This window comes from Monodon monoceros, unplaced genomic scaffold (assembly GCF_005190385.1).
Source record: "Monodon monoceros isolate NGI ecotype Baffin Bay Population unplaced genomic scaffold, NGI_Narwhal_1 Super_Scaffold_5, whole genome shotgun sequence".
Classification (NCBI taxonomy): Eukaryota; Metazoa; Chordata; class Mammalia; order Artiodactyla; family Monodontidae; genus Monodon; species Monodon monoceros.
This window is the reverse complement of record NW_021703782.1, coordinates 98,250,708-98,269,000: the sequence shown is the minus strand read 5'-3', so window position 1 is coordinate 98,269,000 and position 18,293 is coordinate 98,250,708. Positions and strand designations below refer to the sequence as shown.

At 44.1% G+C, this 18,293-nt stretch overlaps 1 protein-coding gene across 1 annotated transcript in view; it reads left to right on the top strand.

The window, feature by feature from the left end:
• Window positions 1-18,293, top strand: part of BRINP1 (BMP/retinoic acid inducible neural specific 1) — a 183,121-nt gene that overhangs the window by 143,068 nt on the left and 21,760 nt on the right. The window contains exons 6-7 of the mRNA XM_029203104.1: window positions 10,540-10,776; window positions 15,038-15,260. Of these exons, the coding sequence (XP_029058937.1) occupies window positions 10,540-10,776; window positions 15,038-15,260 (460 nt within the window). The remainder of the gene's footprint in view (window positions 1-10,539; window positions 10,777-15,037; window positions 15,261-18,293) is intronic.

Here is an 18,293-nt window from a genome sequence, read left to right as displayed (position 1 = left end):
AAGTTTTTATTTGAATACTTCTGTGCAATTCTTTTGAGTATATACCTTAAGAGTGGAGTTGCTGGATCATATGGCAATTCAATTTTAAAAAATAAGCTTTGGTGGAAAAATAAGTTTATTTTGTGGTACACTGCATGATTGCATCTCTCTCTTCCCTGAGAGAATTATACATAACAGTGCATTGCGTGTGACAGGCAATGCTGTCCTGTGGGAGATGTATACACCCCACTTAGTTGACATTGCACTTGGACATATGATTTGCTTTGGCCAATGGAATGTAAGAGAATATAATGCATGCCTCATCTTAGAAGACACTTGAGGAGACATTGCCTGGCTTGGCTTTTGTTTCCCTGTGTTATGAGAATGGCATATACCTGAGAGACGCCACTCCTTCAGTATAGATCCGAAAGAAGAAGACATCTGATGCAGAGCCAAAGCCCAGCCAGCATGAAACATGAGCAAGAAATAAACCTTTGTGGTTGTAAACCACTGGGATTTGGAGGCTGTTTGTTAGGAAACAGAAATGTAGCAAAAGCTCAATAATACTGAAACACTGGATTAAATAACATAAACCACACTTATTTACTGCGGGACTTCTCAGTGCCTCAACTGGGCTAATGTGTATTAGGAGTCTCAAGAGCTGGATTAAATACACAGAGTTTCCTGAATGTATTTGATCTTGGTTACATCTGTAGATCTATGATTCCGTGTTATACAACTTGGCAAATGCTGGACTGTAATTTCACTTGGGTTCAATCCTGTCCACAATAACTATTCCAAACTCCTCTACTCTTACAGAAGTAGAGGTCTTTTCTTTATTCCTTTTTGCTGAAATGTGTGTATATTTTATTTTAGTTGTACATTTATGAATTTTGTTCTCCTACCCAACTGGAGCCCCCTGAGGTCAGAAACCGTCTTATTCATTTCTGTATCTCTAACATCTAGTACAGTGCCTGCCTCAATAACATGGTGAGTGAAAGGACTTTCCTAAGAGTGGCTGAATTGAACAGTTTTATTTTTACACACCTACTGTGATCTAGTATTGTGCTTGATAGCATGGAAAGAATGAAAAGGCAGTTATAGCTCTCAAGAATCATAATTTGTAGCAATGGATCCCAAACAAAATATGTGCTGAAATTAGTGGTCAAGGCCTTTTAGCATCATTGTTCTCTTAGGATGTCTTTTCAATTTGTGCATTTTTTTCACTCAGATGTTTCTGAGCACGTGTCCCCTTCACTATTGAGCTGAAGTTAAAGTAGCTTCAGGTTTCAAGCTATGACGTTGGGAAAGATGAAACAGGTCCTGCTCATGAGGAATGGCTCTAGAGAGGTGGGCTGTGCTAAGCCCAGAACAGAGAAACACAGTCCTCTCTGAAGCACATCCTCTTTAAATTCACCTTCATTCAAACTCATTTACTGGGTACCCACTAATGTGCCAGATAACAAGGAAGTGGGAGGTGAATGAGGTACTGCCTCTTGCATTCAAGGAGCTCACAGACCAGGAGGAACATGAATATAGACACACATAGTATGATGCAATACGTGTTCTACTAGAATTTGAGTTATGTGCAAGGTGCTTTGGTTGCCCACAGAGAGAATGCCTCAGATTGTCAAAGGCTTCCAGAGAAAGCAATAGAAAACAGGGTGAGGACAGGAAATGACATTAGTTGGATAACTATCATGTACTAAGAGCTTCACATGGGTTACATAATTGATTTTGTTTTCCCATTCATGGAGATATAATTTACATCCAGAAAAATTCACCCTTTTGAGGTGAACAGTTCTATGAATATGACAGACATATCCAATCATGTAATCAAGATACCACCACAATCAAGATATAAAATTGTTCATTTAACTTTTACAAAAACCCTACACAGGAAGCTTTAATGAGGAAACTGAAAATCAGAGAAGTTAAGCCTCTTAGTTTTAACTTCCCAAGGTCATGCCATTAATCAGATGTGGAGCCAAAATTTGAACAAAGAGAATTTGGAGCATTTGGGGGACAGCGGTGGTAGTGGTACAGGATGTAGCAAAAAAGGGGAGTTAGGTGAGAAAAGAATCTGCAGACATCAGCTGACCTAGGGATCAGGTGACACAGAATCTTAGAGGTGTCATTTGGTTTTTATCATGAATTCTATGAAGAAGCTTAGGTTTAAATTGACTCAACCTCTTCTTAAAGCTTCAAGGGCATCTTCATGTTGCAATTTTATGAAATTGAATTTTTAAATTATGTTGGAGAAAAAAAGTATTTTGGCCTTCTTATCGTTAGCGATTTCATAGTTTAGACCGTATTCTCTTTTTCAAAGTTAAAACTGTCATTTAGAAGTCTCCCTGCCCCCAATCCCTTTTGCCAGTTTAAATCCTCCTCTGATTGTCTGCCTCACTGAAAGGTAAGTTCCATGAGAGCAAGGATTTTGTTTCTAGTTCCTTGCCTTTTCGCCAGTGCCTGAAAGAGTACCTGGCACCTAATAGATACCTATTTGCTTAATAATTGAAATAAGACCAGCACAGAATAGACTCAGAAAATCAAGGTTGAAAGAATCTTCATGATCAACTAGTACACTGGCTGGCCAACTTTTTCTGTAAAGAGCCAGATGGTAAATATTTTAGGCTTTGTGGGTCACACACAGTCTCTGTTGCAACTATCCATCTCTTCCATTGTAATGTGAAAGCAGCTGTAAACAATACTTCAATCTGTGTGGTTGCATTCCAATAGAATTAATTTGTGAAAATAGGCCCGGGGGCCCCAGTTTGCCACTTCCTGTATCCATCAGTACAGGCTAGGTTATGTTGTGCTAACAAACAATCCCTGAATCTCAGTGGCTGGCAAATGTAAATACTCATTTCTTACTGATGCTACATCATGGTCACAAGTCACTTGGGATTCTGCTTCACAGAATGAAGAAGGCATTTATCGGGAGAACAGCAGTGGCCTCTAGATGGAACATTGTTGTTCTTGTGGTGATGGGAAAAGAGAATCTGATGGATCCATATGTGGGTCCTCGTAGCTTCGTTTTGGAAGTTGCAAACATCACTTGCACATTTCATTAACCAAAACATGTCACGGGAACCTGTCTGAGTTCAGAGGGTGGGAGTGTGTAATTTTTTCAAAGGCAGGACACTGCAGGGAGGAGCACCGAATACTCATTAATAGGTTCTTTGGAGCATCCCTACAGGGTCACCTTTCTATACTGCCAGTCACCCCTCAAAACTTCTGCTGGTTTAAAAAGGTTTTCATTTTATTGTGCAGAATATCATTTACCTGTATTTTTCCTCCAAGAGTTCCACGTCTACTCCTCAAGATCCCGCAGGGTTATTCTATCAGGAAGGGGGAGCCAGAACCCACCCACTTTTCCCCCCAGGTAGCTGCCCTTCTTCATTTCCTGGAGTGCAAATGACCCTTCATGGAGACAGGGCTGAGCTTCTGAATGAGATCATAGCCTTTTTGCCCTTTCTGCACAGTTTCACCCTGTGAATTATCATCTTATTTCCATTCCACTCCAATGAGCTGTCAGCGATAGATACTGTAATTCACCGCAATAGAAACACAAACAGATGGGTAATTGACCTGCACGCCTTCATTACACTGAGGTTCAGAATGACTGCTGGAACCATGAAGTCCTTTATCTGCCAGTCTGAAATCCCTGGGCTTTCACAGGAAGGGGGTCAGGCTGACTTTTTGCAAAAGGTACAGTCCTTGTTGTCCTTCTCCTCGCCTCGTGCTTTTCAGAAATGGACAGAATTTGACAAGCAGAACTTAGCAGGTACAAGACAACAGGTGGGACTCCTGTAGGGCTCTGAGAGGTCTACAGGGGGCCACATTCTGATGCAAGAACAGGATAGAAAAATATTTATACTCAACCAAAACAGAACCTGTATTTTTCCCTCTTCCTCTTAGCACTGTAAGAGATCGTACATTTAATGTTTAATGAAATAGGTCAGAAAAGAGCAAATCCATCAAAATATTACTATATTAGGTAATTAGGATATAGAATAAAATAAAACAAAGCTGAGGGAAACAAAAGGAAGATATAGAGCTCTTGCCTTGAACAAGACTTAGATTGATACAAGGTATGCACACACTGACCCAACTTTGTGCAGCGTATGCCTTCTCCATGGAACGCTGGGGATGCCCTTCTTTATCTACTGAGACCAGGCTCGTGTCTCAAGACTCTACCCACATCCTACTCACATCACGAAGTCTTCCATAATTATCATGCCCAGGCTTATTTTCTTTCATCTTCATAATAGATCACTGGCTTATTCAATATTTGAAATATATTTATTGAACACCTACTGTTTACCAGACATCATACAGCTTTGTTTTAATCATCAGTTGAGGCTTTTGTCTCTTGGATTCTGAACTTTAGTTTTGAATCTCCAGGTAGCACTTCTGTGTCCTTAGAAGGGAGGAAACATCTAGTCCAGCAGTTCCTCAGGTACTGCTTGTTGAAGGAAGGAGAAAGTGGCTAAGAGGTCCTATCAGCAGAGGAGCAGGGTCAGGGTCAGGGATGAAGGTTGGATTGGCTTTTGTTGATAGTGTCCTCTTTTCCAGACATTAAGTGTTCCCTAGCTCACTGAGCAGTCACCTGAACCAGGTGCCTGCTTTACACAGCAATATTGACAACAGCAATATTGACAATGTCCTCAAAGGTCTCCAGGGATCCAATGTAAGATTACCCTGAAAGTTCTGTTACTTTAGCGCCCCCCAGTGGTTGAAACTCAGAAGCACAGTGAGCCGCCTTTTCTTTTTCTGAATCTCAGGTTCACTCCCTGCCTGTAAGAGACCAGGATCCTTGACCTTTGTTGTTGTAAGAAGCGCTGTTCCTCTAATGAGCTGACAGATCTCTGCTCTGTGTCATTCTTCCCTTCAGAGTTGTGATCTTCTCTGAGGTGCCGGAAGTTGTTCTTCTCTAGGGAACTTGGAAGTAAATGAACAAACAAAAAAAGATGAACCTTAATCAGAAAGAAAGGTGATGGCTAAGTTGGCTCTTAGTTGGAAAGAATAATATTTCCTGAGGCCTTTGCACATGCTGTTTCCACTTTCTAGAACACTCTTCCTGTGGATCTCCCATCCCCTAACTCCTGTTAATCCGTTGGGTCTCAGCCTAAATGCTGCTTCCTCTACAAGAGAGTCTTTGACCACCCCTACTCCATGCTGGGCTAGGTATTCTTCCCGTGTGTTCCCCAAGCAATCTTGTGCTTCTGCTAAAGCACTGGTCTCACTGCATCCAAGCAGCTTGTTTACAGGTCTGTCTCCTTCCTTAACTGTGAGGTCAGCGAGGGCAGGGAGTTGCCTGCGTTATTCACCCTGGTATCTGTGGCACAGTGCCTGCCACCCAGTAGAGCTTAAGCAATATGTGTGGAAAGAAGGAAAGAGAGATGGAGAGAAGAAGAAGATAGATGGAAGAGAGAAGGGAAGGAAGGAAAGGAGGGAGGGAGGGAGGGAAGGAAGGAAGGAAGGAAGGAAGGAAGGAAGGAAGGAAGGAAGGAAGGAAGGAAAATTCATTGAAGTACAAACAATGGAACAATAATAATGAGCACCTACAATAATTACTATAATGCTATTAAGACAAATTGCACTCTTGGCATGTTTCCTACTAGCCCAAATGGGGCTACTCAAGAAGGATTTTTCCAAGAAGGGCTCAAGTTTGGTCCAGGTAATGGATTATGTTCTAATAGGGTGTAAATGGAGGAACCTAACATTTATTGAACACTTAATTATAACAAAATACCATAGATTGGGTGGTTTGAACAAGAGACATTATTTCTTACCATTCTGGAGGCTGGGAAGTCTAAGGTCAAGGTGCCGACAGATTCAGTGTCCGATTAAGGCACATTCCTGGCTTGTAGACAGCTGCTTTCTCACTGTGTGCTCACGTGGCCTTTTCTTAGTGTGTGCTCAGGGAGGCAAGGCGGGGGAGAGGGAGAGAGAGAGGGAGGAAGAGCGAGAGAGCGCAAGCATGCATGCCTTCCCGTCTCTTCCTCTTACTATAAGGGCACTAATCCCATCGTGGAGACCCCACCTTCATGACCTCATCTAAACCTAATCATCTTCCAAAGGCCCCACCTCTTAATGCCATCACAAGGTGGGGCAGGGTTAGGGTTTCCCACCCATATGAAATTGGGGCGGGAGGGGCACAAACATTCAGCCCATAAGAGTCAGGTGTTTGCTAAACTGCTGTTTATGCCTTTTCTCCCCTCATTTACCCTTTTCAACGGCCCTGGAAGGTGGTTATTGGGATTTTTAACTTCACAGGCAAGAAAACTGAGTTTCAGAGGGGCTAAGACATTCCCAGGGGCCACTCTGTGCCATAGGTACCACAGAGGCCCCAAGCCAGGCATTCGTCTCAGTTTCCACACTTACCCACTGGAGATGCGGAAGGACCTGCGAGTGTTTCAGAGTTCAGTCCGAATTCCCAGATTCAAGTCCTGAGTCTTGTGGAGCTATGGACATGTCTTCAATTCTAATGGCCTCAAAGGTTTTAGGGACAACTTTCTCTTCAGTTGGGATGAGAAAGGGGATGCTTCTTTCATTCAACAAATGAGAGTCTGAAACCTCCACAGGGCTTGGTCTTAAGTTACACCCTGGGGGCTTGTCGTGGACAGATAAGCCTCTGTCCCCCTAAAGCCCATCTCCCCCATTAGACAGTGGGCTGTCCCCCTTAAGCCCACTGTCTAATGGGGGAGATGGAACAAAAATGAAGACAAATGAATAAGGTAATTTCATTCAGAAACTAATTCTGTGAAGCAAATAGAAGAGACATTTTAACTCGGGTGGTCTGGACAAGTCTGGATGGCAGGACAAGGGGGCCAGGCAGAGATCTCGAAAAGGAATATTCTAGGCACAGGGGAGGACAAGTGCAGAGACTATAGAAAGAATAAGACTGGCACAAAAGAGGGACTGAAAAAGGGCAGGATGCCCGTGTGTCCTGAAAAAAAAGAAGAGAGGATAAGGAGAGGAGAAAGGACGCGGTCAGGGAAATAGAGATACCCTCTCGTGTGACAGCACAGAGACTGTACGTAAAATACAAAAGGTATCGTGCAACGTGCGTGTTGAAGTGAGGCAGGAGAGGGGACTGAGGAAGATGGGGCAGAAATCAGGAAAAGAGAAGGCAGATGACATGGGGGTTCCCACATTGACATCGTGCCCACTGTGGAACAGCAGAACATTCCATTTTAAAGTACAAGATTTTTTTTTTAGTATAACAAGACTGGGCTGGGGCTGCAGGTTCCATATGTTTAGCTTGGGACAGTTGCTGTGCAAATGGAACTTTCAACTCTTGCCTTCCTGGGTTTTGTGAGGCCAAATTTATATGCTTGGCACCAAGGGTGGCCTTTTTCTCTCTCTCATTTTCTCAGTTTTCCTTTCCGTGTGTGTGAGTGTGTGTGTGTGTGTATATCTTTGGGAACTCTGGGGACAGAAGATTCCACCCCAGCCGGCAGCTGTATATCTTTCAAACTGTGGTTCCCCAGGCCAAATCCCCCTCCAAATTATTTATGGCTCCCATTGAAGCCAGCAGGACTCAGGCGCCCATGTAGGAGGTGCTCAGCAATGGGCCTCTTTGTTGGACACAGGTCATTGGGAGACGACACTGCCGGTGACTGCTATGTGAACCTCCGCTGCTGGAAAATGGTTATGTAACTTTAAACAGTAATGACATTTTGCAGAAAAGTGCCTTTTAATTGCTATGTCTTCATTATTCTCTTTCAAATTTGCCCAGGAGATTCCGCCTCAGAGACAGCTTGGCAGGTTCTGGGTTTCCATTTTTAAAGAGCAACCAGTTTTGTGTTTCAGCTGTTCCCAGAAACCCCCCAATCCCAAACTTCATCTGTTTTCAGTTGTGTTACATGGGGTAGGTAATACTGCCTTTTGTATCCTTGCCAGATGGAGAAATGATTTAATGCAATTTTTGAAAAATGCTCTCCCCAAATTCCTTTTGGGCTGGGACTAAGAATAGAATATTTTATCCCGTACAAAGGGGGAGAAAGAAAATGATGAGCAAGCTAGAAAAGTAGGACTGAGAGTATAGTCTGTAGAATTTCTTTAAGCAACAGAAACTTAACCCCAATCCATAGACTTAGATGCCTGTAGGGGATTGGGATCAGCTAAAAATAAATTTTGCTTTGGAAGTGAACATGGTGATACAGATAAAGTGACTCAATAATGCATACTCCGAAAGAATTAGAGACTTGGTTTAGAAGGACTTTACTGCTTGATTTGATTTGCTCTATCTTTTGGTATTTGCATCATACCCCTCCGTACAGGAGCCCTTCTGAGCAGTGACTCACTCATTTGGACCCTCTGCTCATTGGGGTGGCACTCACCCACCCAGCCTTGTGATGGATCATCGCCCCCGGGGCTGTTCAGCTCTGTCTGTTAGAACGTCTTCTGTGCATGTTGACAAAGGATCCACCTTTCCGAATAGCCCTCCCACCAGTGCTGGTTCAACAAACACATAATTCTAGACCCCACTTTTTTGTGGAAGCTCTCCAAATACCCAAACACTGCCTTCTAGATATTTTCTTCTTCTGATTAGATACTCACAGCTATTGTTCCTTTGTTTATCCTGAAGTTTCTGTTGAAACTTTTAAAAAAAACTTTAATCAGAGAAATGGCATCCCTGTCATCATCATTATCAAAAATAGGAATAAACCACATGTGTTCGTTTGCTATGCGTCAGGGACTTGTTCTAGACAATTCTAAAGAATTATTTCACTTAGCTCTCTCAATAACCCTCTGATGTAGGTACTCAAGGTATCTTCATTTTAGAGAAGAGAAAGTGGAGCCTTTGAGAGGTTGACTAACTAACTTGAGATGACTTAGGTAGTCAGTAGAGAAGCCTGACTCTAGTAATGCCCAGCTCTTAACTACTGTGTTATGATTTCCTACCAGAAGGCATACTAGAAGCACAGTCTTCTTTTTCACAAGGCCCCTCTGAAAATAGTCTTTTTTTAGCTGCCATACGAAGACAGGTTGAAATGATGGGCTTCGTTTTTTTTTTTTAATAATCTGAAAGCAAGAGAAACAAAGATAAAAATCTAGAAACACAACTTTGAAGTCGAGAGTGAAAGAAATGCTGAGTTTATTCAGAAGATCCCTGATGAGTAGGATTAGGGATGTCCCTGAAGCACGAATGAGAAAAAAATTTAATCCAAATAGCACAGTTCTCTTTTACACAGTGGGTTGTAAAACCATTACCCCAGTATGCACTGGTGGCAAAAACTGTTGGCAGCTCCAAATGAGGTGGAGAGAAATGTCCCAGGCAAAAGTGCTTGAATTAATTAATTTAGCCCAGAGTTGTCCTTTTTTCTGGGCACCATAGGCGCTGGCCTGCTGTGCTGACATTTCATAGGTACAAGAGTAGTTAGTACTCGTGCCCAGATAAATCCTTCTCCATCATTGGCCCTCTGGCTTTGGACTTTGATTAGTCAAGTGTAGAGAAAAAATCATGAGGTGTGGTCAACAGTACTCATCTTATAACCATGAGCTACTCATTTTCTCTTGGTGGGCTTTGCCTTCTTCATTTTTAAGCAAAGAAGAGATAATTAATTTAATTTGATGCCATTCTCCACTGATATTTATGTGTATGTGTGAGTGATACTGTGGTCCTGTTCAATTATATAACTCTATTTCTATCATCCTTACCCAGGAAACTACCAAAGTATTCCCATTATTCACAGGATGGAGTCCAAGTTCCTTAGCGTATATAATAACGACCTTTGCACTCTGGCATCTGCCCTTTTCTAAAACCTGTTCTCCTCCAGCACTGCAACCCCACCCATCAAATTCATTTCATTCACCAGCAACTCCCAGACATGTTAAGTCTTAGTTCTTGCTACCCCTCTCTTTAGAGTATGCTTCCTGTTCTTTTTTACATAATGACCTCTTATTCACTTTTCAACCAGCCCAAATATCATCTCCTCTGCAAACGTTTCCCTGCTATCCCAGCAATGCTGTTTGCAGCCTTCTGCTGTCCAGTTACCTCATATGGCCGACTCTGCTCTGGGTCTATAAAGCTGTGTTATGATGATGTGTGTCCATGTCTACCCCTGCTGATTATATTATAAACTTCCCAAGGGCAAAGATCGTGTCTTTTTTTATCTCTATAGACCTAGTGCCTAGCTCAGGGCTTGTGCTTCATAAATAGGTTCATAAATATTAGATGAAAGGAAAAGGAAAGAAAAGAAGGAAATAAGGAAAAATAAACGGCAATCTTGTGCTTTCAGTAAGGGTTTTCTCCCAAAATGGAAAAGGTATATTAACAGATCTGGCTCTAGCTTCAGTCCTAATATCACGGAATAGAGCATGCAGTGCAGAGATGGCCAAGGTCATGACCTGAGAAGTTTAACTAGAAGCAAGGCAACTGGAGGCCTTGCCAGTTATGCCCTGTGTGGGTCTAGGCAGGCCCAGAGATAGTTTGGTTACACAAAGAGAAAGCTAGCAGCTTCGGAGTCCTACGCATCACCTCTCGAAACTGTTAATGAAACACCTTTCCTAACCTTTCCTTTTCCCCTCCTTGCTATTCTCAAACAGGTCTTCAGATCATCTTCCCTCAGTACCTGCAAGAGAAGTTTGTCCAGTCAGCCTTGAGCTACATCATGTGCAACGGCGAGGGGGAATACGTGTGCCAGAACAGCCAGTGTAGATGCCAGTGTGCCGAGGAGTTCCCACAGTGCAACTGCCCCATCACCGACATCCAGATCATGGAGTACACACTGGCCAACATGGCCAAGTCTTGGGCCGAAGCTTACAAGGACCTGGAGAATTCAGGTAGAGAGCCTGATGCTACTACTGCATGAATGGTGCCCTGCCAAGTCGGGAAAATGATCTCACTGGAATTAGTATAGCTGGGGGGAGCATTCAGTAACCCCCCAAGCCTTTCACGTTGGAGGGTCCAGAGCCATCCTAGCAGCCATCAAAGAGTAGGCACTCAGTAAGTCTCCAGCGAGTGGAATACTGAATAACATAATCAAGTTTGTGGTCCTATGATGTATTGCTTCTGTGGTACCCAGACGACAGAGAGAATAATGTGTCATAGCACATAGGAAGCCTCTGGAGAGGGGAGTCAAAGCTAGTTGTATTGATTCCTGAGTCTGTGTGTGTGTGTGTGTGTGTGTGCGTGCACGTGTGTGTACCTGTCTCCCTAAATAAATGAACACACATGTGTAAATATGGGTATGTATATATATATATATATATATGTACATACATAGGTAGATATTGCTATAGATATCCAGCGAATTCATCGACTTCCATAGCTGGAAGTCACTTTTCAGGTAACTTAGCTATTTCCTGTTTTTGTGGTTGAGAAAAATGAATTTCAGGGGAGGAACATCAGTCACCGAAGGCCATAAAGGAGGTGAGGTGCAAAGTTGGGTTTTTTCCTCGTGGAGCTTCTAGTTAATGGGCAATCCCGGCACCGATCAGGTAACTGCAGAGACATGCGAATCATATGTATGTAAGGAGCGAGGGGCTCCTGTGAGCAAATCTCGTGGCGTTGGAGGGCAGTATGGCCAGGGAGTCAGGAGAGGCCGCCTCGAGGGAGAGTCTCAGCACCTGAGTGTGTGCAGAGACCAGAGGGTGAGTGCAGGTGGACCAGTGGGAGGCGCCTGGGAGAGAGATGGTTGCCATGTGAGTTACAGGGGTTGTATAGGTAGTAAAAATGGGAAACGTGCAGAGATGCTGAGGTATTTAGAAGGAACAATTAGCAGGGCTTGATGGTAGATTGAGAGTTCAAGGGAAGGGCATTGAGGTGAGCTCCAAGGATGTGTTTTAGGTATGCTTGCTAGACAATCTGATGGGTGCTGGTACCATTCACAGAGCTAGAACACCCTGGAAGGTTTGGAAAGAAGACTGTGTACTCAGTTTTGGACATGAAAAGCTTGGGAACCCTTGAGACTTCCAAAAAGAGATGCCAAGTAGATATTTGACATTTAATATGTGCTCAGAGATCTGTTAAATAAATGGACGTATGTAGAGAGCGTTTCTGTTTTTAACACAACCATATATCCCTTAAATCTATTACAACGTTAATAGATTGAGTTAAAGTGAGTGGTGATATTCCTGTGTTCTAGAGGAGGGAGGGTGTCAAGACCCAGTGTCTTCCCCTGGGTTACGTAGTTAGTAAATGACAGCGCTGGTAATGGAATGCCTGATTCCAAATCCACTGCTCATAGCAGCTTTTGTAACTTATTAATTCTACTTTACCCACCCCCAGGCCTCAGTTCCCTCATCTGATATATGAGAGGGCATGTTTGTGTTTTTAATATTTGAATTTATTTAAATCTTTAGCCAAGAAACCCTTTGATCAAACAAAATCTTACCTTGGAGCCACTGTGTACCACAGATAAAAGCTGAGCTGTAGAGCGCTGTGTTTGAAAACCACTGGTTTCCGTGATCTCTAGGCCTCCCACCAGTTCTGGGAGTGCAGAATGCATCCATGATTCTGCTCTCACGGGGTCATCGAGTGGAGCTGTGATGCCTTAGGAACCTGCACCCATTAGTCCATTTAAAATCCTGGGAATCCATGAAAGAGGAGAGGTTCATGATGGAAATGTATTATGATGATTATTTGGCCTCAAACAAAAGAAGCATTTGATAAAATGCTTTTGAAAAGAGATTCTACTGATTGCTAAAAAGCAGAGGGGTGTGTAGGCTGTGTGCACAAGTAGTAGGAATCCCTAGCACAGAATCCTTATTCCTAAGGAAGAGAAGCCACTTTGAGTGGGTGGGTGTGGGAGGAAATTCAGAAAGCTGAGATGCTGCAGGGTAAGCTGAAAAGGCCACAGAAATGATTTCTGTGTCACGATTGTCTCCCCACAAAAGCACACCTTTCCTCTAGATATCCTGCACTCATCCATTTGAAATGTTTGTACCCATGAAAACAAAGCCATCCATCCACACGTGTATGTGGCTCGTACATGTATACTTTCCTCCTTTTCCTTTGCAACCCATAACCTTAAGGACTCAGCCCCAAGTAATTTGGAGGAATTAATGACTGACCAAAGGTCAAAGCCATTGATTCCTTCAAGGCTCGAGAGTTAGTGGTCACATAGGACCTAGTTTACACACATAAATGGGGGTCTATGCTTCCTTTATTGGGAGGGAACCCTTCTACTTTTAGTCAAGAAAATGAAATCATTTTCACTTTTTAATTAGGCGTTCGTATCTGACCCAAATTCTGGTTCTTTGAAAGGACTGTTATCTCCTCCGAGGTCAACAGAGCCCTCTGCAGGATGAGCTGTGTGGCGGGGAGAGCTGGACTGGCCAAAGCAGCAGCGTCATTAGGGCCAGTCCCCTGCCCCCAGCCAGCCCACTGAGTAAATCCCTCAGCACCGTCGTGTGTATCCTCCCAATCTCACACAGCCATCCACTCAGCACCTTCTGGGTATCGAAAACTATTTACGCAGACAGCGTCTCTCAAGATTTGAATTAGATGCTCTTACTGACAGATGGGGAAACTGAGGCATTGAGAAACTAATGCTTATACAGCCATCCAAGGGTCAGGAAATCAGTCTGAACTCGTGCATGTCTAACGGTCTATAACAAGGTTCTTGAGGAGTCAGAGACTCCTGTTTCAGCACCTTAACAGAAAAGATATTAATATATTTAAAAATATATAGTTTTTTTCCTCTCAATTCACTGATCCTCTTTATGTGTTGAGAGTAAGTGTAATATGCTACATAAGAGCATAAGATTCGGAGCCAGTCTAGAGTTCTAATTCTACCATTTGCTGGCTGTGTGACCTTGGCAAGTTAATTAACTTCTCTGTGTCTTACTTTCTATAAAAGGGGGCACTAAAAGCACCCACCTCATATGTTTGCTATAAAATCACTTATATATTGTAGATGTTTAAGACTGACCCTGGTGCTTATCGAGAGCTTAGAAGGCATTTTTTAGAAAAAAAAGAATGCCTAATATACCTGAAATTTCCTTGTAGGTTTTATGGAAAGTATCAAGCTTCAGATATCTATAGACAGATGATAGCTAGATAGCTAGATAGATAGATGACAGATAGATGATAGATATCCCAACCATTTAGCCTGTTTTTCCTGCAAAATGATAAACCCCTTAATTTTTTAACTTTCGCAATAGTTGAATGGGGGATTGAGTAGGAGGTATTAGATCAGAAAACAACAGCTCAGGTTTTAGTCCTGTCTCTTGTTACTCATGGACTGTTCTACCTTCAGAAAATGATATTCCCACTCGAGGCTTCAGTTTCTCCAAATGTAGAACAAGAAAGCTGACCTAGATAATTTCTTCTAAGGCTGTGTCACCTTGTAGCACACACTGACACACTGAAACTCAGCATCACAAACTGAGGCAGAAATCTTCACCCAGGAGACCCAAGAGTTCGTCCCCATCTGGAGTTTCCCAAAATGTGACTTGATGTAAGGTGGTCCACACATGCAGCTTCCAATGAGAATGGGGCACACAGTGGGGAGGGTGATCGATGTCAGTTCTCTGTCGATCCTGAAGATTACATCAAAGAGAATTTCTCAGTTGCTTTCACTTCTATCACCTGCTCCTTCCCTAAATTTCAGAGTGAGAGCAGGCACAGGGGTTCAGTCATTTAGCAGGCCACAGCATTTGGCTAGAATTTATTAATATCACTTTGGTTGTATTCATTTTTACAGCTTTATTTTATAGCTCCCGTTCTACCGAGGGCATCTGATAGTGATTCTCTACTTGGATTGGATAAAAATTTGTTTTAATTGATTCAAAGATAAGTACAAGTGAATGTCATAAAGTTGGCATTCAAATGACAGAAGTTTGGGCAGCCCTGTCTGAAGCAAGGATGCGGGATGCAGGTTCACTCCTGCGGTAGCAAAGTAAAAGACCCGTCAATGAAAACACAGTGGCCTCTTCACTGCGTGCTAGGAGTGGAGCAGGCTAGTTCCATGTCTGTAGGCCACCAACAAGTTGGCTTTATCGTGCGCCTGCTTTGCTTGTGGATGGGGCTAAGCACTTGCGCCTCAGATGGGGGCTGTGTCATGCTCAGCCCGCCTTCTTGGCCTTTGTCTCTTGCTAGATGAGTTTAAATCGTTCATGAAGCGTCTCCCTAGCAACCACTTCCTGACCATTGGGAGCATCCATCAGCACTGGGGCAACGACTGGGACCTGCAGAACCGCTACAAGCTCCTGCAGAGCGCCACGGAGGCCCAGAGGCAGAAGATCCAGCGCACTGCCCGCAAGCTCTTCGGCCTCAGCGTCCGCTGCCGCCACAATCCCAACCACCAGCTGCCTAGAGAGAGGTAAGTGCTGGCCCACCTGCCACCTCCACAGGCTCAGACCTGGTGCAGGGGCACATGTACTACAGAAGATGTATCTGGAGCTCGTGGCCTTGCATGGTCCTGACCCACAGTTTTCTCGATTGTCTCTGGCTTCTCCCCTACTGGCTCTGGCTGCACTGGATTTCTGTTTCCTGAAAATACCCTGAACTTTCAGCCTCTATAGTCTGTCTGATCCATCTGACAGGTGAAGGAAATTAGCAGTAGCCCTGACTGCTATGTGACATTTTTCTGGTTGCTTAAATGTATTACCTAACTTGAAAATTACTTGGCAAAGCAGATTTTAGCATCCCCATCTTAACGGTGAAGAAACTGGGTTAACTGATGAATCAAACAATTTATTGACTGAGGGCCTTTGCTCAGGGGCTGGAGTAGAGTGAAGCAAAGGAGGCACCTACCATGAAGGAAGCACTCCCTCCCCCGGTCATGCGAGGACAGGGTCCTCACCTGAGAGGGAGCGCCTCCTCAAATGCCTACCTGCCTCGCTGGGCCTCACCCTAGTCCCAGCCCTGCTCGCGATGTACCAGGTATTCTGAAGAATGATGGAGACCACAGGGGTGAACAAGCCAGACAGGGCTCATGCCCTCATAGCACCTAGGGTTTATCAACTTTCTCAGGGACCCACAGAGAAGGAGCGAGAATTCAAATCCAAGTCTCTCAGACTCCACTCTCCCAGGGCATTCATGAGCTACATCTGGGGGTTTTCTGTATTTGTGTCTCCAGGGTTTCCACGAAGGCATCATGGAAGAGCAGGAAAGCAGGCTTGGGTCTGTCCGCCCTGCGTCTGCCAGAGCGCTGATGCTTTCATCTGTTTCATGTTTGGGGATTCCACACTCAACTTTATTCAATGAAAATAGATCCACTCTTAAAAAGACTGAGGCTAAGTCAGCTTCACTTAACAGATTCTGTGTCAGCCACATATTTTATCCACAACTGCTACCCGCATTGTACGGATTAGAAAACTGAAGCTCAGAGAGGGCAAGGAATTGGTCCAAAACAGCAGTGTAAGTAGGTAGTTCTCAATGGAGGTGGCTTTGTCTCCAGGGAACATTTAGAAAGGTCTGAAGACATTTCTGAGTGTCATAACACATGTGAGTGCTACTGCAGTCCCCACAACAAACAGTGATCTGGCCCCAAAAGTCAACGATGCTGATATAAGAACAAGAGACAAGATACCCCGACTCTTTGACTCTAAGTACTGTGTTCTTAATCACCCTGCTCTACATGCACTCAAAATTTAAAAAGCACCAAACTCTTTAAAAAAAAGTCCTCCTCTGTACCGACCACCCTCACCCAAGCCCTCATTTTCCTCTCGAGTTTCTAGACTCAGATCACATGCTGCCTCCTTCAGGAAGGCCTTGCTGATTATAGCAGCCAATATGGAGGGCCCCTCATTTTAAGTTCCCATTAACCTAAAACCCACACATTAGTCAGCAGATTTTCTCCTATTTCCCATAATAAAACCTTCTCCTTTTGCACTCGTCCATGCTCATCTCTGTTCTCCCCATTCCCCCCAACTTGGAGCCGCTTTCTTTTCATCTAGCTTGTGATCATTGTGAAACAAATGGAATTTCGGCCGACAGTGGCTTACTCGTTGAAATGCTGCAGAACCAGGGACTAGGAAAGGGGCCCAGTCACAAAACAGCTCCCTTGTCATCTGTGACAATTGCCCAAACTGCCACCATGAGTGAGGGTCTGAAGTGGATTCCATTTAGACCCACTGAGCATCAGTCAAGTGACCTGCATCAGGCACTGGGGGAGGTTCGGAAGTGAACACAGTAACAGTGCCGTGAAAGATGTCTCTTAAAGGAGGAGTGAGGAGGAGATCTGTTGGCAGTCGGGAAGAACTCCCCACGTATATTAGCTTGCTAGGGCCGCCGCCATAGCTAAACCACTGACTGAGTGGTTTAAACAACAGAAATGCATTTTTTCCCAGTTCTGGTGCCTGGAAGTCTGAGACTGAGGTATTGGTTATTCCTGAGGCCTCTCTCCTTGGCTTGTAGCTGGACATCTTCTCCCTGTGTTGTCTTCACAGGGTCTTTTCTTTCTGTGTATCTGTGTCCTAATCCTCCATTCTTATAAGGACACCAGTCCTATTGGGATAGGGCTCACCTCAATGACCTCATTTTAACTTAATTACCTCTTTAAAGACCTTATCTCCAAATAGAGTCACATTCGGAGATACTGTGGGTGACGACTGTATGGATTTTGGGGGGATATAATTGAGCCTAGACACCACAAGAGGTGGCTTTTGATCAGATCCCTAAGTGGAGAAATGGTGCATCCCCAGGCTGACCACACTGGCTGTGCACCTGGGCAAAAGAGTTCACACTTAACCATTACCAGACTTTAAACAAAAGCACCTGTCCGTGTTGCTGGTTGTCACTCCAGAGAATGAAGTGGAAAGTCCAGAAGCCCAAAGACACGGGGAAGACACATTGATTAAAGGTGAGCAGAGTGCCCAGGGCACAGAGTATAGAGCACCATTGAGCACACTGGGTCTAGGGAAGGCTCAGGAGGGCTCCAGAGGAGAGAGGAGCTGGACAGGCCTTAGAAGGGAGGAAGGAGGGACAAAATCGGGTAACGGGAAGAACACGGAACAGAATCGGGGGTTGGATGAGATTGCACCCTAACCTTAGCAAGCTGTGGACCTTGAGCAGGTCGCCTCACTATTCTGAGTGCAAAACCTGTCCACATCTGTAATTCGCTCTTCCTCTGCAAGGCACAGACAGCTAGAAATACCCTGCCACCGCTGGGACCTGCAAAGAAAGAACTCGCAGTGTTGTCATCTCTCCTCCTGAGATAAGAAAACTTGCCCTAATCATTACATCCCTCCTTCACTCACCTGGAGAGGGTGCCTGGAATTCCACTTTGGCATGTCACTCAATTATATTCATTTAGTATGTATTGGATACTGGGGTGGGCAGGGGACATAGAAATGCAGCTGTGCTGATTCGTCTGAAGCCTTCCCAGGAGAACTGAACCTCCTTGCTGGCT